The 25,957-nt window shown below is 42.7% G+C and overlaps 1 protein-coding gene across 3 annotated transcripts in view; it reads left to right on the forward strand.

Annotated features, from left to right (window-relative positions):
* dgkd (diacylglycerol kinase delta) overlaps window positions 1–25,957 on the forward strand; it is a 130,523-nt gene that overhangs the window by 55,368 nt on the left and 49,198 nt on the right. For all 3 annotated transcript variants that reach the window (XM_031797590.1, XM_031797591.1, XM_031797592.1), the window contains 9 exons: window positions 15,382–15,476; window positions 15,583–15,682; window positions 15,852–16,122; window positions 16,639–16,785; window positions 17,069–17,197; window positions 19,742–19,838; window positions 20,194–20,304; window positions 21,176–21,272; window positions 21,788–21,895. In XM_031797590.1, coding sequence (XP_031653450.1) covers window positions 15,382–15,476; window positions 15,583–15,682; window positions 15,852–16,122; window positions 16,639–16,785; window positions 17,069–17,197; window positions 19,742–19,838; window positions 20,194–20,304; window positions 21,176–21,272; window positions 21,788–21,895 — 1,155 coding nt within the window. The remainder of the gene's footprint in view (window positions 1–15,381; window positions 15,477–15,582; window positions 15,683–15,851; window positions 16,123–16,638; window positions 16,786–17,068; window positions 17,198–19,741; window positions 19,839–20,193; window positions 20,305–21,175; window positions 21,273–21,787; window positions 21,896–25,957) is intronic.

The following is a 25,957-nucleotide window of genomic DNA, read 5'->3' on the forward strand; positions in this document are numbered from 1 at the left end:
TTAAAACTACTAGCACATAGCTTAGACACCCACTCACTTCACAGTCCCCAAGTACAGAACAGACTATGGGAGGTGCACAAAACTACATAGAGCCATGACTACACAGAACTCTATTCCACATCAGGTAACTGATGCAAGCAGTAGAATCAGATTTAACACATTAAAATATATCTTATGGAACAGCGGGGACTGTGAAGAGACAGACAAAGTTACAGACACACAAATATGCACACAAGTGCTAGCACACGCACTCTACACACGTACAATGTAATATTATTGTATGGTGGTGTATTATACGTTTGGTATTGTATATATGCAGTGGTGTAATAATGTTGGTAGCAGCTAATGGGGATCCCTAATAAATACAAATACAAATGGATTAGTCCACTAAGACAGGCATCAATTAAGATGTGCTATAAAACTGGCCAATAGCGTATTAACCCAAACAATCCACCAGTCGACTAAATGAGGTCAGCCCTAGTATTTACAGTGCATTCGGAAAGTTTTCAGACTACTTGACTTTTTCCTAATTTTGTTACATAACAGCCGTGTTCTAAAATTGATTAAATAAAAAATGTTCCTCGTCAATTTTCACACAATACCCCATAATGACAAAGCGAAAACAACAGGTTTTTAGATTTTTTTTCTAAATTCATTAAAAAAATTCATTAAAGATACAAAACAGAACTCTAATCCAATTTTATTTGTCGAATACAACAGGTGTGCCGAATACAACAGGTGTAGACCTTACAGTGAAATGCTTACAAGCCCTTAACCCTTAACCAACAATAAAAATAAAAGAGCAACAATAAAATAATAACGAGGCAATATACAGGGTGTACAGGTACAGAGTCAATGTACGGGGGTACAGGCTAATCGAGATAAATGTAGGTACGGGTAAAGTAACTGTAAGGGTTTTCGTAGTATGAAGGATCAGAGGACCAAAATGCAGCGTGGTAAGTGTTCATGTTTTTTAATGAATAACGAACACTGAACAAAACAATAAACCTGAAGTAAATCAAACCGAAACAGTCCCGTGTGGCACAGACACTAACACGGAAAATAAACACCCACAACTCAAAAGTGAAACCAGGCTATGATTCTCAATCAGGGACAACGATTGACAGCTGCCTTTGATTGAGAATCATACTAGGCCGAACACAGAAATCCCAAATGATAGAAAAACGAACATAGACAACCCACCCAACTCACGCCCTGACCATACTAAAACAAAGACATAACAAAGGAACTAAGGTCAGAACGTGACAGTACCCCCCCCAAAAGGTGCGGACTCCGGCCGCAAAACCTAAACCTATAGGGGAGGATCTGGGTGGGTATCTGTCCGCGGTGGCGGCTCTGGCGCGGGACGTGGACCCCACTCCACCATAGTCTTTGTCCGCCTCCTCAACCGCCACCGTGGCCTCTTAAAAACGGCGACCCTCACCGCCGACCTCGGACTGGGGACCCAAGCCACGGGTCCCGAATGGATGGGAGTTTCCGGCAGCGCCGGACAGGTGGGAGACTCCGGCAGCGCCGGACAGGCGGGAGACTCCGGCAGCGCCGGACAGGCGGGAGACTCCGGCCGCGCCGGACAGGCGGGAGACTCCGGCCGCGCCGGACAGGCGGGAGACTCCGGCAGCGCTGGGCAGGAGGGAGGCTCTGGCAGCGCTGGACAGGCGGGAGCACCTGTAGGGAGGAGACAGAGAGACAGCCTGGTGCGTGGGGCTGCCACAGGGCCCACCAGGCGGTGGAGACCTACAGGAGGCCTTGATGCATGGAGCAGGCTCTGGATGGACCGCGCTGTGGGGGAGCTCTGGTGCGCAACCATGGCACCACTCCTCCAGGCTGGATTCCCACTTTAGCCCGGACCCTTCCGAGTGCAGGCACAGGTTGAATCGGGCTGTGGGTAAGCACTGGAGCTCTGGTGCATACCACTCGCACCTCTCCCTTCGGCTCAATACCCACATTTGCCCGGCACGGGCGGAGCGCAGGCATAGAACGCACTGCACCCACCCAGCACCTTGGAGACACAGCACGCAGCGCCGGCGCAGGATACCCTTGACGGAAATGGCGTACTGGAGACCAAACACGCTGGGCTGGCACAACACGCCCTGGCTGGATGCCTACTCTCGCATGGCACTTGCGGGGGGCTGGCCTATAGCCCACTGGGCTATGAGCGCGTACTGGCGACACTGTGCGTTTGACCGCATAATAAGGTGCCTGACCAGTACTGCACTTCTTCCGATAAGCACGAGGAGTGGGCTCAGATCTCCAACCTGACTCTGCCCCATTCCCCGTGTGCCCCTCCCATTTTTGGGGGGAGGGGGGGGGCTGCCTCTCGTGCCTGTCGCGCTGCCTCCTCATATCGCCGCCGCTCAGCTCTCGCTGCCTCCAGCTCTGCCTTGGGGCGGCGATATTCCCCAGCCTGTGCCCAGGGTCCCTTGCCGTCAAGTATTTCCTCCCATGACTAGGAGTCCTGCGTTCACTGCTGCTGCTGCTGCTGCTGCCGCCCGTTACCATGCTGCTTGGTCCTTGGTTGGTGGGTGTCTTCTGCCGAAGAGGAGTAGTATGAAGGATCGGAGGACCAAAATGCAGCGTGGTAAGTGTTCATGTTTTTTAATGAATAACGAACACTGAACAAAACAATAAACGTGAAGTAAGTCAAACCGAAACAGTCCCGTGTGGCACAGACACTAACACGGAAAATAAACACCCACAACTCAAAAGTGAAACCAGGCTACCTAAGTATGATTCTCAATCAGGGACAATGATTGACAGCTGCCTCTGATTGAGAACCATACTAGGCCAAACACAGAAATCCCAAATTATAGAAAAGCGATCATAGACAACCCACTCAACTCACGCCCTGACCATACTAAAACAAAGACATAACAAAGGAACTAAGGTCAGAATGTGACAGTAACTACTCTTAGATAGTAAACAGCGAGCCGCAGCACCGTAAAAATGGGGGGGGGGGTCAATGCAAATAGTCCAGGTAGCCTTTTGATTAGCTGTTCAGCAGTCTCATGGCTTGGGGGTAGAAGCTGTTAACTTCTTGGTGACAGGGGGGCAGTATTGAGTAGCTTGGATGAATAAAGTGCCCAGAGTAAACTGCCTGCTACTCTGTCACAAATGCTAATATATGCATAATAGTATTGGATAGAAAACACTCTGAAGTTTCTAAAACTTTATGAATGATGTCTGTGAGGATAACAGAACTCATATGGCAGGTGAAAACCTGAGACAAATCCAACCAGGAAGTGGGAAATCTGAGGTTTGTAGTTTCATTTAAGTGATTGCCTATCCAATATGCTGTGTCTATGGGGACAGATTGCACTTCCCAAGGGTTCCAGCAGATGTCAACAGTCTTTAGAAAGTTGTTTGAGGCTTCTATTGTGGAAGGTGGTCGAATAAGAGCTGTTTCAACAAGTGGACTAGGCTGAGGCCAATCAGTTGTTTACTACGCGGGTTCGCCGTGCCTTCTTTTTCCTCTGTAATGAATACGCTATTGTCCGGTTGGAATATTATTGAAGATTTATTATAAAAAGACTCTAAGGATTGATTGTAAACATCGTTTGACATGTTTCCATGAACTGTAATGGAACTATTTTGACTTTTCGTCTGGATTTTGCGCTCGGCATTGTGCCTTTGGAATAGTGAACTAAACGTGCGAACAAAATGGAGGTATTTGGACTTAAATATGGACCTATCAAACAAAACAAACATTTCTTGTGGAAGTGGGAGTGGGATTCCTGGGAGTGCATTCCAACGAAGATCAGCAAAGGTAAGTGAAGATTTATAATGCCATTTATTAATTTTGTTGACTCCACAACTTGGCGGGTAACTGTATTGCTTGCTTTTGTGGCTGAACGCTGTTCTCAGATTATTGAATATTGTGCTTTTGCCGTAAAGCTTTTTGAAATCTGATACAGCGGTTGCATTAAGAACAAGATTATCTTTTAATTCTATGTAAAACATGTATCTTTCATCAAAGTTTATGATGAGTATTTCTGTTATTTGATGTGGCTCTCTGCAATTTTTCCGGATGTTTTGGAGGCATTTCTGAACATAGCGCCAATGCAAACTTAGGTTTTTGGATATAAATATGAACTTGATCGAACAAAACATACGTATTGTGTAACGTTGAGTCCTGGGAGTGTCATCTGATGAAGATCGTCAAAGGCTAGTGATTAATTTTATCTATATTTCTGTTTTTTTGTGACACCTCTCTGGTTGGAAAATGGCTGAATGCTTTATGTGACTAGTTGCTGACCTAACAATGTGTTCTGCTTTCACCGAAAAACCTTTTTGAAATCGGACACTGTGGTTGGTTTAACGAGATCTGTATCTTTAAAATGGTGTAAAATACTTGTATGGTTTAGGAATTTTAATTATGAGATTTCTGTTGTTTTGAATTTGGCGCCCTGCAATTTCACTGGCTGTTGGCGAGGTGGGACGCTTTCGTCCCGAACGATCCCAGAGTGGTTAAGAAGCCTTTTGGACCTAGACTTGATGCTTGGTGCAAGTTGGAGTGGGTCTAGGGTTTCTGGGATGATGGTGTGGATGTGAGCCATGAGCAGCCTTTCAAAGCACTTTATGGCTACAGACATGAGTGCTACGGGTCGGTAGTCATTTAGGCAGATTACCTTGGTGTTCTTGGGCACAGGGACTATGGTGGTCTGCTTGAAACATTTATGTATTACAGACTCTGCCAGGGACATGTTGAAAATGTCAGTGAAGACCCTTGCCAGTTGGTCAGTGCGTGCTCGGAGTACACGTCCTGGTTTTCCGTCTGGCCCTGCGGCCTTGAGAATGTTGACCTGTTTAGAGGCTCTACCCTTTAGCTCTTTGCGGATGCTGCCTGTAGTGCATAGCTCCGGTTTGGGGTATGTACGTACAGTCACTGTGGGGACAACGTCATCGATGCACATATTGATGAAGCCGGTGACTGATGTGGTGTACTCCTCAATGCCATCGGATGAGTCCCGGAACATATTCCAGTCTGTGCTAGCAAAACAGTCCTGTAACTTAGCATCTGTGTCATCTGACCACTTCCATATTGAGTGAGTCCCTGGTACTTCCCGCTTTAGTTTTTGCTTGTAAGCAGGAATCAGGAGGATGTAATTATGGTCAGATTTGTCAATGAGGGCGAGGGAGAGCTTTGTACATATGTATGTCTCTGTGTGTGGTGTAACGGTGGTCTAGAGTTTTTTTCCCCCTCTTGTTGCACATGTAACATGCAGATTTAAGTTTGCCTGCATTAAAGTCCCTGGCCACTAGGAGTGCTTCCTCTGCATGAGCATTTTCTTGTTTGCTTATGGCTTTATACAGCTCGTTGAGTGCGGTCTTAGTGCCAGAATCAGTTTGTCGTGCAAAATAGACAGCTACGAAGCTATAAATGAAAACTCTCTTGTTAAATAGTGTGGTCTACAGCTTATAATGAGATACTTATCATCAAGATACTTGAGACTTCCTTAATATTTGATTTTGCACACCAGCTGTTATTGACGAATAGACACAGACCGCCACCCCATGTCTTACCGGAGGCAGATGTTCAGCCTTGCCAATGCACGGAAAGACCAGCCAACTATATATTATCCATGTCGTCACTCATCCACGACTCGTGAAACATAAGATATTGCAGTTTTTAATGTCCCATTGATAGGATAATCTTGAAGGGATCTCATCCAGTTTATTCTCCAATGATTGCATGTTGGCCAATAGGACGGATGGTAGAGACGGGTTACCCACTCGCCGACGAATTCTAACAAGGCACCCGGACCTACGTCCCCTGTATCGCCGTCTTCTCTTCATGCGAATGACAGAGATTTTGGCCTGGTCGGGTATCTGGAGTAAATCCTGTGTTCGACTTCTTTAAAAATTATTTCTCCAGTTCGAGGTGAGTAATCGCTGTTCTTAATATCCAGAGGCTCTTACAAACAATGCGAAAAACCACACAGAATTCCACAATTGGTTAGGAGCCCGTAAAACGGCAGCCATGTCCTCCGGCGCCATTCTTTCTTATTTACATAAGAAGTATTCAGACCCTTTGCTATGAGTCTCAAAATTGAGGTGCATCCTGTTTTCATTGATCATCCTTGAGATGTTTCTACAACTTGATTGGAATCCACCTATGGTAAATTCAATTGATTGTACATGATTTGGAAAGGCACACACCTGTCTATATAAGATTCCACAGTTGACAATGCATGTCAGCAAAAACCAAGCCATGAGATCGAAGGAACTGTCCGTTGAGCTCTGAGACAGGACTGGTTAGAGGCATCGATCTGGGGAAGGGTACAAAAAATTTCTGCAGCATTGAAGGTCCCCAAGAACACTGGCCTCCATCATTCTTATATGGAAGAATTTTGGAGCCACCAAGACTCTTCCTAGAGCTGGCTGCCTGCCAAACTGAGCAATCGGGGGAGATATTCCTTGGTCAGGGAGGTGACTAAGAACCCGATGGTCACAGAGCTCCAGAGCTCCTCTGTGGAGATGGGAGAACCTTCCAGAAGGACAACAATCTCTGCAGCACTCTACCAATCAGGCCTTTATGGTAGAGTGGCCAGACGGAAGCCACTCCTCAGTAAAAGGCACATGACAGCCCACTTGGAGTTTGCCAAAAGGCACCTAAAGGACTCTCAGACCATGAGAAACAAGATTCTCTGGTCTGATGAAACCACGATTTAACACTTTGGCACCATCCCTACGGTGAAGCATTATTGTGGCAGTATCATGATTGTCTTGTGAGGATAACAATGGGTCAGATCAGCTTGGCAGTGTCTGACAATAACCAGACCCTCTCCCACCTGCAAAGGGGGGTGGAGGGCACTGTACCGGTTTGACAGCTCACACCCGGTCATAAATTTAAGCAGGAGAGAACTCTCTCTCTACCCTTTTGTATCAACCAAGGAAATGCCTTCATCTAGAGAGATTTTTGCCCGCCCAAAACTCTTAACGCCCACAAGTGGATAATGGAACAATAATTCTAACATGGGGAAATGGGTCAGTGGGGAGATGTAGAAAACTAATGTCATATTGTTTTTTATGTTGTGATGTTATTAAAAACTATATGGACCAAATACTGTAACTTGGAAATGATACCCCCTTTATCTGTCAAGTTTTCATCCAATATGTCCGGCATAGTCTATGATAAATGAAGGTATATGTGCTAAGATAAATCAAATCAAATTTTATTGGTCACGTACACATGGTTAGTAGATGTTATTGCGATTGCAGTGAAATGCTTGTGCTTCTAGTTCTGACAGGACAGCAATATCTAACATGTAGTCTAACAATTCCACAACAGCAACCTAATACACACAAATCTAAGTAAGGAATGGAATATAAATCTGTTGTTAGTGCCAGTAAAGGCCGCTTTACCACTCTTGGGTAGTGGAATTACTGTGGCTTCCCTCCAGGCCTGAGGACAAAACTTTCCTCTAGGCTCAGATAAAACATTTGACAGACAGGAGTGGCTATAGAGTCAGCTACCATCCTTAGTAGCTTTCCATCTAAGTTGTCAATGCCAGGTTTGTCATTATTGATTGTTAACAATCATTTTTCCACTTCTCCCACACAAACTTTACACAATTCAAACTTGCACTGCTATTCTTTCGTTATTCTTTTTTTTAAATACATAAATATAATGGCTCACTGTTTGTTGTGGTCATTTCCTGCCCAAGTATGTCCACTTTGCCAATGAAATAATCATTAAAATAATTGGCTACATCAAATGGTTTTGTGATGAATAAGCCATCTAATTTGATGAAAGATGGAGTTGAATTTGTCTTCCTGCCCATAATTTAATTTAAAGTACTCCAAAGTTTTTTTCCCATCCTTTATTTAATTGATCTTGGCTTCATAATAAAGTGTATTCTTCTATTTGTTGAGTTTAGTCACATAATTTCTCAAATTGCAGTAAGTAAGCCAGTCAGATGTACAGCCAGACTTATGAGCCCCTCCTTTTGCCCCGTCTTTTTCAACCATACAGTTTTTCAATTCCTCATCAATCCATGGAGCCTTAACAGTTCTGACAGTCAGTTTCTTAACAGGTGCATGTTTATCAGTAATTGGATGAAGCAATTTCATAAATTCATCAAGTGCAGCGTCTGGATTAATGATATCATTAATGACATCAGACCAACAAATATTTTTAACATCATCCACATAAGAGTCACCGCAAAATCTTTTGTATGATCTCTTATACACTATTTTAGGCCCAGCTGTTGGAACTCTGCCTTTCCTGGATATAGCCACTATGCCACTATATTGTGATCTCTGCATCCAATGGGTATGGATATACCTTTAGAACAAAGTTTTACTGCATTAGTAAAAATGTGATCAATACATGTGGATGATCTTGTTCCTGTAGTGTTTGTTAACACTATGTTAGGTTGATTAATAACCTGAACTAGATTACAGGCACTGGTTACAGTAAGAAGCTTCCTCTTGAGCGGACAGCTTGATTGAAAACCAGGTCCCCAAAAAAGTAGACCACTCTGTTTACATCACCTACACTATCCAGCATTTCACACATATGATTTAGATACTGACTGTTAGCACTTGGTGGCCTATAGCAACACCCCAATAGAAAAGGTTTTAGATGTGCCAAGTGAACCTGCAGCCACAACACTTCAATAACACTTGACATAAGATCTTCTCTAAGCATTACAGGGATATGGCTCTCAATCTATCTATCTATCTATCTACAGAGGGGCAAAAAAGTATTTAGTCAGCCACCAATTGTGCAAGTTCTCCCACTTAAAAAGATGAGAGAGGCCTGTAATTTTCATCATAGGTACACTTCAACTATGACAGACAAAATGAGGAAACAAAATCCAGAAAATCACATTGTAGGATTTTTAATGAATTTATTTGCAAATTATGGTGGAAAATAAGTATTTGGTCAATAACAAAAGTTTATCTCAATACTTTGTTATATACCCTTTGTCGGCAATGACAGAGGTCAAACGTTTTCTGTAAGTCTTCACAAGGTTTTCACACACTGTTGCTGGTATTTTGGCCCATTCCTCCATGCAGATCTCCTCTAGAGCAGTGATGTTTTGGGGCTGTTGCTGGGCAACATGGACTTTCAACTCCCTCCAAAGATTTTCTATGGGGTTGAGATCTGGAGACTGGCTAGGCCACTCCAGTGTTTGGGATCATTGTCATGCTGAAAGACCCAGCCACGTTTCATCTTCAATGCCCTTGCTGATGGAAGGAGGTTTTCACTCAGAATCTCACGATACATGGCCCCATTCATTCTTTCCTTTACACGGATCAGTCGTCCTGGTCCCTTTGTAGATAAACAGCCCCAAAGCATGATGTTTCCACCCCAATGCTTCACAGTAGGTATGGTGTTCTTTGGATGCAACTCAGCAGTCTTTGTCCTGCAAACATGACGAGTTGAGTTTTTACCAAAACATTTTCGCTTCATCTGACCATATGACATTCTCCCAATCTTCTTATGGATCATCCAAATGCTCTCTAGCAAACTTCAGACGGGCCTGGACATGTACTGGCTTAAGCAGGGGGACACGTCTGGCACTGCAGGATTTGAGTCCCTGGCGACGTAGTGTGTTACTGGTAGGCTTTGTTACTTTGGTCCCAGCTCTCTGCAGGTCATTCACTAGGTCCCCCCGTGTGGTTCTGGGATTTTTGCTCACCGTTCTTGTGATAATTTTGACCCCACGGGGTGAGATCTTGCGTGGAGCCCCAGATCGAGGGAGATTATCAGTGGTCTTGTATGTCTTCCATTTCCTAATAATTGCTCCCACAGTTGATTTCTTCAAACCAAGCTGCTTACCTATTGCAGATTCAGTCTTCCCAGCCTGGTGCAGGTCTACAATTTTGTTTCTGGTGTCCTTTGACAACTCTTTGGTATTGGCCATAGTGGAGTTTGGAGTGTGACTGTTTGAGGTTGTGGACAGGTGTCTTTTATACTGACAACAAGTTCAAACAGGTGCCATGAATACAGGTAACGAGTGGAGGACAGAGGAGCCTCTTAAAGAAGGTCTGTGAGAGCCAGAAATCTTGCTTGTAGGTGACCAAATACTTATTTTCCACCATAATTTGCAAATAAATTCATTAAAAATCCTACAATGTGATTTTCTGGATTTTTTGTCTTCTCACTTTGTCTGTCATAGTTGAAGTGTACCTATGATGAAAATTACAGGCCACTCTCATCTTTTTAAGTGGGAGAACTTGCACAATTGTTGGCTGACTAAATACTTTTTTTGCCCCAGTGTGTGTGTGTGTGTGTGTGTGTGTGTGTGTGTGTCTGATCTGATCCATAAGCATTTTTGTCTCTTCTATAAATGTTATATCCTTGTATTGCTACTGATGTATCATCAAATGGATTATCTAAGTGAGTCTCAGAAATGGCTAATATACAGTGCCTTGCGAAAGTATTCGCCCCCCTTGAACTTTGCGACCTTTTGCCACATTTCAGGCTTCAAACATAAAGATATAAAACTGTATTTTTTTGTGAAGAATCAACAACAAGTGGGACACAATCATGAAGTGGAACGACATTTATTGGATATTTCAAACATTTTTAACAAATCAAAAACTGAAAAATTGGCCGTGCAAAATTATTCAGCCCCCTTAAGTTAATACTTTGTAGCGCCACCTTTTGCTGCGATTACAGCTGTAAGTCGCTTGGGGTATGTCTCTATCAGTTTTGCACATCGAGAGACTGAATTTTTTTCCCATTCCTCCTTGCAAAACAGCTCGAGCTCAGCGAGGTTGGATGGAGAGCATTTGTGAACAGCAGTTTTCAGTTCTTTCCACAGATTCTCGATTGGATTCAGGTCTGGACTTTGACTTGGCCATTCTAACACCTGGATATGTTTATTTTTGAACCATTCCATTGTAGATTTTGCTTTATGTTTTGGATCATTGTCTTGTTGGAAGAAAAATCTCCGTCCCAGTCTCAGGTCTTTTGCAGACTCCATCAGGTTTTCTTCCAGAATGGTCCTGTATTTGGCTCCATCCATCTTCCCATCAATTTTAACCATCTTCCCTGTCCCTGCTGAAGAAAAGCAGGCCCAAACCATGATGCTGCCACCACCATGTTTGACAGTGGGGATGGTGTGTTCAAGGTGTTGCTTTTACGCCAAACATAACGTTTTGCATTGTTGCCAAAAAGTTCAATTTTGGTTTCATCTGACCAGAGCACCTTCTTCCACATGTTTGGTGTGTCTCCCAGGTGGCTTGTGGCAAACTTTAAACGACACTTTTTATGGATATCTTTAAGAAATGGCTTTCTTCTTGCCACTCTTCCATAAATGCCAGATTTGTGCAATATAAGGCTGATTGTTGTCCTATGGACAGAGTCTCCCACCTCAGCTGTAGATCTCTGCAGTTCATCCAGAGTGATCATGGGCCTCTTGGCTGCATCTCTGATCAGTCTTCTCCTTGTATGAGTTGAAAGTTTAGAGGGACGGCCAGGTCTTGGTAGATTTGCAGTGGTCTGATACTCCTTCCATTTCAATATTATTGCTTGCACAGTGCTCCTTGGGATGTTTAAAACTTGGGAAATCTTTTTGTATCCAAATCCGGCTTTAAACTTCTTCACAACAGTATCTTGGACCTGCCTGGTGTGTTCCTTGTTCTTCATGATGCTCTCTGCGCTTTTAACGGACCTCTGAGACTATCACAGTGCAGGTGCATTTATACGGAGACTTGATTACACACAGGTGGATTGTATTTATCATCATTAATCATTTAGGTCAACATTGGATCATTCAGAGATCCTCACTGAACTTCTGGAGAGAGTTTGCGGCACTGAAAGTAAAGGGGCTGAATAATTTTGCACGCCCAATTTTTCAGTTTTTGATTTGTTAAAAAAGTTTGAAATATCCAATAAATGTCGTTCCACTTCATGATTGTGTCCCACTTGTTGTCGATTCTTCACAAAAAAATACAGTTTTATATCTTTATGTTTGAAGCCTGAAATGTGGCAAAAGGTCGCAAAGTTCAAGGGGGCCGAATACTTTCGCAAGGCACTGTATGAATCTTATCTGATGTTAACAAGTTATTGATTTCATAAACCTTATTTCTAAGGCTACATATATTAATATGGGTTATTTTCAGCCCTTTCCTGGGTAGCTTATTAGAGATGGACATAATATTGAAAAGAGCAGACAAAGCAAGAGAAAAAAATATACATTCAGCAGTCCATTAATCAATTGGTGTGTGTGCTGCGGGTTTGAGGCTATGAACCCATAGGCTTGACTCTCTCATCCCTTCCAGGCTTCTGGGTGGGAGTGTGAACAATGAGCCTGTTGTAGCAGATGTACGCAATGTCCCCACGTGCTCTGGCAGCTTTCATGGCTGGGATCAGTTCTTTCCTCTTCTGGCGCAAAGAATAGCTACCTTGTCCATGAACCTTAGGAACTTGACCACTATCGGCCTGGGCCTATCACCTGGACCGGCGGTGGGTTTTCCAGTCCTGTGGGTGTGCGCTCCACCTCAATCTTCCTGTGGTCCATCTTCAATTTCTCAGAGATAATTTCCCTCACTTTGTCCTCAGACTCCATCCACGTCTCGGGCAGATTCTGCAATTCCGTCCACAACCATGTTGTTTCGCCTTGATTGTCCCTCGAGATAATCACATTTCTCTGTCATTGTTATCATGGATTCACATACAGAACTGATGTCCTCTCTCAATGGTTTATAGATTGCTGTCATCATGCCGTTCTCCTATTTCAACTCGTCGAGCTGACCCTGGGAGAATTGCAAACTATTCTTCAGGTCCTGAACCTCTCTGGTCATTTTGTCCATTCTTTTATTAGTAGAATCCACAAGTATATGAACAAAACACTTGAAACTTTGTTCTTGTTGTTGTAACAACTGCTTATAGGTTTCTTTTTGTTAATTAAAAGATCCTCAACGTGTGATAGACACCACTGGCACTGTCCTCAACGGTACTCCCGCCGGCTTGGTCTTTGTCATGATAGCTAGCAATGTATGTTAGGCTTGTTACACCTCGCAGTTCCAGACAGGGCAGGTGACAGGGAAAATTGAAAACAACAAACAGCAAGGATCTAGACAGCCACAAACTCGGGACAATCCGCGGGTCCCAGCCACAATGGCTAACTGCGTCGCGGGCTGCGTTCAAGAACACCTCGCTAGCTTGATGTCCAGCTAGCTAGCAGCTAGGCTAGCTGTGACGCCAAATAGCTCCTCAGACCCGTCCTTGGTCGGCAGGATAACTGTAAAGATGCAAGCAGTCCCAGCAACTGATGCCAACTGCGTCACGGGATCCAACATAAGAAGCTAGGTAGCTACCAAAAACTTTCCAATATACTTTTAAACAATAAACTTTCCAAACAAACAAAACTGAGCTCTTCCTTGTTCTGTGTACAACAGGAAGTGACAATAAACAAAGTAATAAATCCCCAAATGTTTGCAGAAGTGAACACCCAAACGCAGTTGCCGTACCAAGCGGTGATACAGCCCGACAGGATGCTTTCAATTGTGCATCTGTAAAAGTTTGTGAGGGTTTTAGGTGACAAGCCATATTTCTTCAGCCTCCTTTCCACCTTCTTCACTGCTGTCCCATCGATATGGATAAGGGTGTGCTCCCTCTGCTCTTTCCTGAAGTCTACGATAAGCTCCTTTGTTTTGTTGACATTGAGTAAGAGATTATTTAACTGGCACCACTCTCCCAGTACCCTCACCTCTTCCTTGTAGGCTGTCTCGTCATTGTTGGTAATCAGGCCTACCAATGTTGTGTCGTTGGTAAACTTGATTGAGTTGGAGGTGCGCGTGGCCATGCAGTCATGGGTGAACAGGGAGTACAAGGAGGGGGTGAACACTCACCCTTGTGGGGTGTGTTGTTTCCTACTTTCACCATCTGGGTGTGGCACATCTGGAAGTCCAGGAACCGATTGCACAAGGCAGGGTTCAGACCCAGGACCCTGAGCTTAATGATGAGCTTGGAGGGTACTATTGTGTTGAATGCTGAGCTCAAGTCAATTAACAGCATTCTTACATAGGTATTCCTCTTCTCCACGTGGAATAGGATAGTGTGCAGTACGATGGCAATTGCATCGTCTGTGGATCTATTGGGGCGGTAAGCAAATTGAAGTGGGTCTAGGGTGTCAGGTAAGGTATAGGTGATATGATCCTTAACTAGCCTCTCAAAGCACTTCATGATGACAGAAGTGAGTGCTACGGGGTGATAGTCATTTTGTTCAGTTACCTATGCTTTCTTGGGTACAGGAACAATGTACAATGTAAACTATGTACAATGTAAACAATCTTGAAGCAAGTGGGGACAGCAGACTGGGATAGGGACAGAGTTAATATATGTCTGTAAACACTCCAGCCAGCTGGTCTGCTCATGCTCTGAAGGTCGTCTGGGCCGGCAGCTCTGAAGGCTGTCTGGGCCGGCAGCCTTGCGAGGGTTAACACTCTTAAATGTCTTACGTCGGCCACAGAGAAGGAGAGCCCCCAGTCCTTGGTAGCGTGCTGCATCGGTGGCACTGTGTTATCCTCAAAGCGGGTGAAGAAGGTGTTTAGCTTGTCCGGAAGCAAGACGACGGTGTCCGCGACGTGGCTGGTTTTCCATTTGTAGTCCGTGATTGTCTGTCGACCCGGCCACGTACGTCTCATGTTTGAGGCGTTGAATTGTGACTCCACTTTGTCTCTACTGACGTTATGCCTGTTTGATTGCCTTACGGAGGGAATAACTACACTGTTTGTATTTGGCAATATTCCCAGTCACCTTGCCATGGTTAAATGCGGTGGTTCGCACTTTCAGTTTTGAGCAAATGCTGCCATCTATCCACTGTTTCTGGTTTGGGTAGGTTTTAATAGTTACAGTGGGTACAACATCTCCTATACACTTCCTGATGAACTGTGTATCCGTCAATGTTATTCTCAGAGGCTACCCGGAACATGTCCCAGTTCGTGTGTGCAAAACAATCTTAAAGCATGGAATCTGATTGGTCACACCAGCGTTGAATAGACCTGAGCACATGTATTTCCTGTTTGAGTTTCTGCCTGTAGAAAGGGAGTCGTGATCAGATTTGCCGAAGGAAGGTGCTTCAACAAAGGACTGAGTAAAGGGTCTGAAAACTTATGTAAATGTGATATTTCCAGGTTTTTAAAAAATCATTATAATTGCAAAAATTTATAGAAACCTGTTTTTGCTTTGTCATTTTTTTGTGTGTAGATTGATAGGGGGGGGGGGACGATTTAATCAATTTTAGAATAATCTATAACGTAACAAAATGTGGAAAAGTCAAGGGGTCTGAACAATTTCCGAATGCACTGTATGTTGCACTGTAGGTGGTGATGCTCTGCAGTTCAAGACACAATTCCTGAAGACTAGCCTGTTTTTGACCTTGATTGTTACCTGTGCCACAGGTGCAACAGATTCTGACCTACGAAGACTCTGTTGCAGCCCACCTGTCCAAGATCTTGACTTCAGATCAGCACTCAGTGGTCATCTCCTCAGCTAAGTATGTTTGTCGCTTCAATCAGTCTGTCTGCCTGCTCACTCCATACCGTTTCTTAGGTGTAGGTTTCCGTTGCCCTGAGTGTGTTGTGTGTTGTGCATGTTCGTAGGGTACTGTGTGAAACAGTGAAGGACTTTGTGGCTCGAGTGGGGAAGGCCTACGAGAAGAACAAGGAGAGCTCCGAGGAGTCAGAGGCTATGGCCAAGAAGGTAAGCTGTGAGGAACCATGGCTTTGTACCAATTATCTCACCTTGATGACATCCCTTCACTGATTTTATGTAAATGACTGGTTTAGGAGATATGGTGGAAACTCCCTCCAGCCATATTTGCACTAATCAAGTGAATCAGAGCTGTTGCTGATTGGTCGGTTGGTTGCAGTGTGGGGTTCTGAGGGAAAAGCTGGACTCGCTGCTGAAGACGCTCAACGAGGAGGCGCAGGCATCTACTATGATGCCTGCCCCCCCCCCCACCATCGCTGAGGAGCAGGAGGAGGGCGAGGGAGTTCTGGTGCCATCGTCGCCCGCACCCGCCACCATCTCGTGCTCCCCCAGGCCCCTGACGGCCATCTTTAAACCCAGGGAACAGCTGATGCTGAGAGCCAACAGCCTGAAGAAAGCCATCAGGCAGATAATCGAGCACACTGAGAAAGGTGAGATGTTACCTTCCTACCGCTACTTCTGTTCTAATTGGTATGGGTCAATTCAGGAAGTAAACTGAAAGACTTCCGTGAAAAGCAATTCTGAATATTGGAATTAGATTTACAGTAAGGTTATTTGTCCTGTAAGGGAAGTTTTTGTCTGTGGTATAATATTTTTTTTTTTAAACATAGTAGACTACACTGACCGACTTGGCATATTTGATGTTTCATATGTTACATAAAAACAGAGGACAGACGAAAACTTCAATGCCATAAGCATTGCAACAGTAGAGCAGGACTCCTGGGCAATCTTGTGGCCAGTCTCAGATCAGGCTATGATAGTTATTGGAATAGGAATTTCAGTTAACTTCCTGAATTGAGTGAAGCGAAATGGAATGGATGTACCCCGACCCCCATATAATATAGTTGCTATCTATACTTATCCAAAAGAGAGCGGTTTTACCTCTCTACTTTTTCAACATACCTGCTCTTGTTGCTGAACGGTCTTTCTCTCCATTCTTCTATCAGCGGTGGACGAGCAGAATGCCCAGACTCAGGAGGTGTTTACTCTGGGGGTGGAGGAGGAGGAGGAGGAAGAGCAGGACAAGCTGTCTCTGCAGTCGTCCTACAGCGGGAACGCCTGTAACAGCACCAGGGGCCATCCAGTCCGCAGAGGTTAGTCATTGAACCCTGAGTCTCCTAACCTGGGTTGTGTTAATTTGGTACCAAACATGAGAAAACAGTCCGAACCAGGGAAGGATCACCTTTTAAATTGTTTTTAATTGCATGCCCTAATGAACACGGCCCAGACGAAATTGATGATTTTAATTAAAGATGCGTGCCTATTTAGTATTGAAGATTATCACTTATAAATGTGCATTTTTCAAATTTAAGGAGTGGGCCTTTAATCAAGATCCCAGTGTCTCATGTCTTTCTGTGTCTTTATTTCATCCTGTAGTGTCCAAGACTCCTTGTGAGAAGCTCATCAGCAAAGGAAGCCTGTCAGTGAGCAGTTCTGCGTTACTTCCCGCCCAGACAGGAAGTCGCGAGAACATGCCGATGCTCAACACCAAGATCCTCTACCCAAGTAAGGGCATAAGTTCTCACCAGCTCTGTACCGAGGGCCCTCAGTTCCCTAATCCCAAATCAACCCCTACTCCCTTGGACACTATTGTACACTGTAGTGCTGTGCGATTAGTGCTTTTTGAAGTCTGTTCGATTATAAAAAACAAATCACAATTTTCAATATCTTTTTTAGACAAATGCACTATGCATTATGTGGGTTGAATGCTGTAACAACACAGAATAAAACAAATAATAAAAGTCCCTGGATAGTAGTGACTGCCCATTACTGTTAATCACTTAATAACCATCAGTTATTCACATTACTTTACTTTAATAAAATATTTCAGTTGGTGTATATAACATTTGTTTTGTTTGATCATATTATTTAATTCCAAGTAATCATCTCATCTCTATAGAACTGCTGCCTATGCTGTCTGACAAAATCACTATTTTAGTAGTTCTTCAAAGCAAAGTACAGTTGAAGTCGGAAGTTTACATGCACTTAGATTGGAGTCATTAAAACTAGTTTTTAAACCACTCCACAATTTTCTTATTAACAAACTATAGCTTTGGCAAGTTGGTTAGGACGTCTACTTTGTCCAACAATTGTTTACAGACAGATTATTTAACATATAGTTCACTGTATCACAATTCCAGTGGGTCAGAAGTCTACAAGTTGACTGTGCCTCTAAACAGCTTGGAAAGTTCCAGAAAATGATGTCATTGCTTTAGAAGCTTCTGATAGGCCAATTGACATAATTTGAGTCACTTGGAGGTGTACCTGTGGATGTCAAGGCCTACCTTCAAACTCAGTGCCTCTTTGCTTTACATCATGGGGAAATCAGCCAAGACCTCTTGTCTGGTTCTGGTTCATCCTTGGGAGCAATTTCCAAATGCCTGAAGGTACCACGTTCATCTGTACAAACAATAGTATGCAAGTATAAACTCCATGGGACCACGCAGCCATCATATCGCTCAGGAAGGAGATGCGTTCTGTCTCCTGGAGATGAACGTACTTTGGTGCAAAAAGTGCAAATCAATCCCAGAACACCAGCAAAGGACCTTGTGAAGATGCTGGAGGAAACCGGTACAAAAGTATCTATATCCAAAGTCAAACGAGTCGTATATCGACTCAACCTGGAAGGCCGCACAGCAAGGAAGAAGCCACTACTCCAAAATCGCCATTAAAAAAGAGACCAAGTTCGTACTTTTTGGAGAAATGTCCTCTGGTCTGATTAAACAAAAATAGAACTGTTTGGCCATAATGACCATCGTTATGTTTGGAGGAAAAGGGGGCGGCTTGCAAGCTGAAGAACACCATCCCAACCGTGAAGAACTGGGGTGGCAGCATCATGTTGTGGGGGTGCTATTCTGCACAAGGGACTGGTGCACTTCACAAAATAGACTGCATCATGAGGAAATAAAATTATGTGGATATATTGAAGCAACATCTCAAGACATCAGTCAGGAAGTTAAAGCTTGGTCGCAAATGTGTCTTCCAAATGGACAATGACCCCTAGCATACTTCCAAAGTTGTGGCAAAATGGCTTAAAGACAACAAAGTCAAGGTATTGGAGTGGCCATCACAAAGCCCTGACCTCAATCCCATAGAAAATGTATGGGCAGAACTGAAAAAGCATGTGCAAGCAAGGAGGCCTACAAACCTGACTCAGTTACACCAGCTCAGGAGGAATGGGCCAAAATTCACCCAATTTATTGTGGGAAGCTTGTGGAAGGCTTCCCGAAACGTTTGACCCAAGTTAAACAATTTAAAGACAATGCTACCAAATACTAATTGAGTGTTTGTGAACTTCTGACCCACTGGGAATGTGATGAAAGAAATAAAAGCTGAAATAAATCATTCTCTCTACTATTATTCTGACATTTCACATTCTTAAAATAACGTGGTGATCCTAACTGACCTAAGACAGGGAATTTTTACTAGGATTAATGTCAGGAATTGTGAAAAACTGAGTTGAAATGTATTTGGTTAAGGTGTCTGTAAACTTCCGACTTCAACTGTAAATAAGGCATACATTTAGGACTGCTGAATACCAACTATCAATCACTTAGATCATGTATTTTCAGGTAAATATACCTTGCGAAGAAACTGCCTACTATGTATCCCCTCACGGTCCACATTCTTCTGTCCCTTACGTAGCAGGCGAAAAAGAAACACAGACCTGACAAGTATCCACGCAATGGATTATGGTCATTGTAGTTAGGGTTGCCCAGAAAACTTGATAATTATGTAGAACATTGGCCTGTAGGCTCCCAACTACAACGCACAGTTTTGGCATGATCTGATTAATCTCTAGAGAAACTCACATTGAACTCACAGCTTATTGAACTCACAGAAAATTGAATTCAAAGAATTGAACCAACGTTGGACAATTAGTTGTTTAAATAACGAAAAATTGCTGACATTTTGGTTAGTCGCTCAGCTCTAGTGCACCGACTTTTAACAATATTACACTTTATATTCCTGTGATATACTTTTGCTCTCTTTGTGCTCAATTATTTGTCAGTGTGTGTTAAATGTGTGTGTGTTTATGTGTGTGTTCAGGTCTCAAGGCTGGTATCTCTGGCTCCCTCTCCAGCAGTTCAGTCATCAGCAGACTGCTGGTCAATGCTGACTCCTTCAGCTGCGACCCAGAGACCTTGTGAGTGTCCCGTTTCAGTCTTTCTCCTCCTTCCCTTAAAGGGTTAGTTAACTTTTTAGGTTTTAGATTATTTTCAACTCAACTGTTGTTATTTCATCCAAACCGTTTGTAGGTTTTTACCTGGTTATTAAACAATGTCTAGAATCTCCTGACCAGTGTCTTTGGAGCATGGAGCAATGCTAGTGGAAATGGATTGAACTAGCTAGTGGTGTATTGAATGAGTTTTGCGTTCCTCTTTCCATGTTTCTGCTTTCCCCATGCGTTTGAAGTGAACTATCACTTTAAGCCCAACCTCATCATCATCTACCTTTTGCCCCAGAGTTGTGAGTGACCATAATACTGTGTTTGGTTTCAGTGACTGCTACACTGAGAAATGTGTGATGAACAACTACTTTGGGATCGGCCTGGATGCTAAGATCTCACTGGACTTCAACAATAAGAGGGATGAGCATCCAGAGAAGTGCAGGTAACTGAGGAATGAGGCAGAGCCTCTTGTCTGCTAACTAAACCAGATACACCCAGTACTGGATAGGGTGATAAGCAGAGATGGAGTCTGATCTCGTGGTCTTTGTCTTGAGACTGCATAAATACAGTGTTGGTCTGGTCATGGTCTCAATACACAGGGTCTAGATCTTGATAGATTGGGTCTGGGTCTCATGGGGTCTATTCTTGGTCAGTGTAAAACTGTAAAATAAACCAAACCATTTAGAAATTAACTTTTGGGATTGGAAAAACGCTTTCAGTGCAAACTTATACGACAAAAATGACATCAAGTATGTAGAAAAGATTATGGAAATAACAATCACCTAAGTAAAACAACAACATCGAAAATTCAAAAAATTATTAATTCAGGAGTATTTTTGTCTTGGCTGACCGGGCAAGAAGGGCACACCAATTGGGGCCCACTTTGATTTTCTTATAATGTTTGAGCATAAGAACACAGCGTTACGCCAAGGAAAAATGCTCAGAATTGTATGAAATTACTCCCCGTCAGTGCATTTTCGTGATTATTTGGACAAAAATCTTTGCAAAATGTCTGTATTGCCGCAGCAAAATCAAGCATTTTTGGAAGAAACACCCAAAATCCCTTTATAGTTCAGACACACCGCAAAGACCAACGGCTAAAAGCAGTGAGTGGCAGCGGTGTGTTTTGTCCTTTAGAATAGCAATTTCTTCCAGTTCTGTGCTACTGCTCTCCACAAAGAGCCTAACCTTTGTTTGTTGAACATAAAGTACATTTCTTTGTGTGTGTGTGTGTGTGTGCGTGTGTGTGTGTGTGTGTGTGTGTGTGTTGTGGCTCAGTCACTGTGTTCATTTGTGGTTCGGTCTGTGTTAAGGAGTCGCACCAAAAACATGATGTGGTACGGGGTTCTGGGCACCAAGGAGCTGCTGCATCGCACCTACAAGAACCTAGAGCAGAAGGTATTGTTGGAGGTAAGAAAACACAACAGTAGCCAAGTTGGTGCAACTAACGGTACGGCCACATTGAGATTTTGTCTGAATATTCTGGGTGGAGCCAATGGTTTTTCAATGGGTGTCATCCATTGCTGGATGAACGACAATGGAGATTAGTTGAAATTGTCCAACAAAAAACTTGTCCGACAAAGAACAATATATTCGCCTTTGTTCGTGCGCAACTCATCCGTAAAAAAAGCAGAGATGCGTTAACATTTCAACAGACAAAAACGGACAATGATGAACGTCATATACTATTTTATCTGTGTCATGCGCCTCAGTGTGCCATACACTAAAGAGACGTGACTGTCATACCATAACCACTTACCCTGACCCTAACCCTGTTGGGCAATCTGGAATTGGCATATCCGTTTTTAGACTTTTCAATTAATGTCTGGTGGTGTTAATTGTGATTGTGGGAGTTTGTAACCGAACATATGCAGACAGTTTTGTTCTGTTACTGTATGATAATGTGTGTGTGTGTGTGTGTTTAGTGCGACGGGAGGCCTATCCCCCTCCCCAGCCTGCAGGGCATAGCTGTCCTGAACATCCCAAGCTATGCAGGCGGCACCAACTTCTGGGGCGGGACCAAAGAGGATGATGTAAGTGTCATCAAAACCCTCTCTTTGTGTTGTTGTTGCATAAGTACAATATGACTCTATAGGCAGATGGATATTTTTTTATAACACTAATACATAAAGATTATATGACATTGTAACAGTACTCACATGTTTCCTCCACATTTTTGTTTTTAATGTTACTAAAGCATCTTTAGGTCATTGTTATGTAAATCGCATGTATTCGTAATATTTTTATTATAATAATAATGATTATTTATCCCCTTCCCTTTACAAAACCAGAATACCCCCTGGACAAATCTAACCCATTTCACATCAACCCCCCCCCCAGTCAGCGTTCATGTGTGACTAACCACATATGAGATATACAATGAGTGTATAAAACATGCTCTTTTCATGACATAGACAGGCCAGGTGAATCCAGGTGAAAGTTATGATCCCTTATTGATGTCACTTGTTAAATAGATGAAGGGGAGGAGATGGGTTAAAAAAATAAGCATTGAGACATGGATTGTGTATGTATGCCATTCAGAGGGTTCAAAACATATTGATGCAGTAGTAGCTAAGATGGGGGGGGAAGTCTGTCTATAATAAAGCAATGCTCTGCCTTAACACTATCAACAAGGCAGGTCCTACAGGCCCTAGACTACTGTTCAGTCGTGTGTTCAAATGCAACAAAAAAGGACTTAGGAAAATTGCAATTGGTTCAGAACAGGGCAGGACGGTTGGTCCTTGAATGTACACAAAGAGCTAATATTAATAATATGCATGTCAATCTCTCCTGGCTGAAAGTGGAGGAGAGATTGACTTCATCACCACTTTTATTTATGAGTGGTGTAGACATGTTGAATGCACCAAGCTGTCTGTCTAAACTACTGGCACACACCTCGGACACCCATGCATACCCCACAAGACGAGGTCTCTTCACAGTCCACAAGTCCAGAACAAACAATGGGAGGCACACAGTACTACATAGAGCCATGACTACATGGAACTCTATTCCACATCAAGTTACTGATGCAAGCAGTAAAATTAGATTTAAAAAACAGATGAAATAACACCTTATGGAATAGCGGGAACTGTGAAGCAACACAAACATTGGCACAAACACATGCATACACACACACACACACACAATAACATACGCCCGTTACATACACATGGATTTAGTACTGTAGATAGAGTGGAAGTCGGAAGATTACATACACATTAGCCAAATACATTTAAACTCCGTTTTTCACAATTCCTGACCTTAATCCTCTTAAAAATGTCCTGTCTTAGGTCAGTTAGGATCACCACATTATTTTAAGAATGTGAAATGTCAGAATAATAGTAGAGAGAATGATTTATTTCAGCTTTTATTTATTTCATCACATTCCCAGTGGGTCAGAAGTTTACATACACTCAATTAGTATTTGGTAGCATTGCCTTTAAATTGTTTAATTCTTGCAGCTCCCCCCCTACTTTGTGCAATTTCCACCTGAAGACATACCCAAATCTAACAGCTTGTAGCTCAGTCACGGAACCAAGGAAATGCATATTCTTGGTACCATTTGAAAGAAAACACTCTGAAGTTTGTGTAAATGTGAATTGAATGTAGGAGAATAACACACAATAGATCTGGGTTAGATAAAACAATGAAAAAAAACATACGTCATCATCATCTTTAAAATGAACAAGATAAAACAAACATTCAGATAGGATGATGGGGACAATTTCAGTGAAAAATATAAGAGGGCAACAGTACTTGTGCAAATTTTCAGAATGATAACTTCCAAAATGAGTGTGCTTACATGACATTTATCATGAAGTCACCCAGGTGTCCCACACAAGTAGCCCAAAATGTACCCAAGTGGCCAAATTGGTGAAGGTATACATTTTGAAACAAATAACTATATACAAAATACCAAAATGGTATTCTAACACACACCCCCCCCCAAAATTGAGAAAAATAAATGGAAAAAAAATTAAATGAAAATAATAATAATAATTGATTAAAAAAAAACCATATATATATATATATACATTTACAAAATAACATGGGTAACTATTTACACACTTTCAATATTTGGAAGACCCTCAGTCCTCTATCAAATCAAATAAATTTATATAGCCCCAGCCTAAAACCCCAAACAGCAAGCAAATGCAGGTGTAGAAGCACGGTGGCTAGGAAAAACTCCCTAGAAAGGCAAAAACCTAGGAAGAAACCTAGAGAGGAACCAGGCTATGAGGGGTGTCCAGTCCTCTTCTGGCTGTGCCGGGTGGAGATCACAGTGGTTGTAGAGGGTGCAACAGGACAGCACCTCAAGAGTAAAAATTAACAGTTTAGGGTTCCATAGCCGAAGGCAGAACAGTTGAAACTGGAACAGCGGCAAGGCCAGGTGGGCTGGGGACAGCAAGGAGTCATCATGCCAGGTAGTCCTGACGCATGGTCCTAGGGCTCAGGTCCTCCGAGAGAGAGAAAGAGAGAATTAGAGAGAGCATACTTAACCTGTAGTGACACCCCATCCCATGAACGGGACCGTTGTCATCATCTGACACTAATTAGCATAACGCAACGGACATAAATCTTCCTAGAAAATCTTCCTATTCATGAAAATCACAAGTGAAATATATTGGAACACAGCTTAGCCTTTTGTTAATCACCCTGTCATCTCAGATTTTCAAAATATGCTTTACAGCCATGTACATTCACAGCTGAATAGGAAGTCATTGGAACGCAGCGCTTTCAAAACCTGGGGCACTTCCGGATTGGATTTTTCTCAGGCTTTCGCCTGCAACATCAGTTCTGTTATACTCACAGACAATATCTTTACAGTTTTGAAAACGTTAGAGTGTTTTCTATCCAAAGCTGTCAATTATATGCATATTCTAGCATCTTTTCCTGACAAAATATCCTGTTTAAAACGGGAACATTTTTTTCCAAAAATGAAAATACTGCCCCCTAACACCACACAGGACACCGGATAAGACTCCCATTCAGTGTCAGTGTCACCGTGAAAGAAAATGTTCAGTTAGAATAGTTTCACATATGAGCCCTGTATCAACAGGTATAATAAACAGATAGAGAGTTGAAGGTTGAATATATTAGGTTGAATATATTATTATATTATTATTACCTGCTAGATCTACTGTCTCTTTTATATTATGACATTCCAGCTAGATCTACTGTCCTCAACAGCCTCAAATAGGCTATTTCATGTGGGTTGGGGTGGGGCGGCAGGCACACGCATCTCACATTTCATGACATTACATGTTTATATATTGCTTCTAAATGTAAAAAAAATCACAAATAATATTTTATATTATTAATTTCAAACAAGGGCATTAGCATGATAAGAACTTACCAGTCCAAAACGATGTCCTCTCCCGTTCAAAAATTATTCCTCCACAATCACTAAATGAAGCGTCCTACAACAATCTCTGTCTCACCTTCCCAATCAATTTATTCTAAAATTGTGTGCACATCTGTATATCTAGACTTAGATTTAGCTTTCCCTGACTTAGTCGCCATAATGATTGATATATAAACAGCTGAATCTGCGCGTTCACCAAACAATGCAGTGCGTAATATGCATAGCTCTTTCCGGTATGAAACTTCAATAGCGAATGACTCACTTTACGCTGACGCTTACTACATGGTTGGTCTTGCAACACATAAACATGGCGTATTGCCGTTTAGCTCAGCTCATTGGCTATCTACCCAGCTAGATTTCAAGACGAACAGTGGTCATTATGTTAAAAGACAGTCAATCAACGAAACAGTGGGCAAATCATTGGTGCACAATGATGTCATGACTTGTTGTCTTCAAATCGGTTTCTTTCTGTCAATACGTCCCGCGAAATGGCCCATCACATTTGATTGTGTTACAAACAAACCAGTTGATTGCAGTGAAACCAAACATGACTGGAAAAGTCACGTTCTGTGTGGGTTATTTACCTGTTATGTGTCGTCGAAAATGGAATGAGACGGAATTCACGACACAAGCGGTTCACAAAATGTGTTAGGCTATAAAAACAGATTTTATCAAACAAAAGATCATGCATTGTGTAACAATGAGCATTGGAATTGCAAACAGACGAAGA

This window comes from Oncorhynchus kisutch, linkage group LG19, assembly GCF_002021735.2.
Source record: "Oncorhynchus kisutch isolate 150728-3 linkage group LG19, Okis_V2, whole genome shotgun sequence".
Lineage (NCBI taxonomy): Eukaryota > Metazoa > Chordata > Actinopteri > Salmoniformes > Salmonidae > Oncorhynchus > Oncorhynchus kisutch.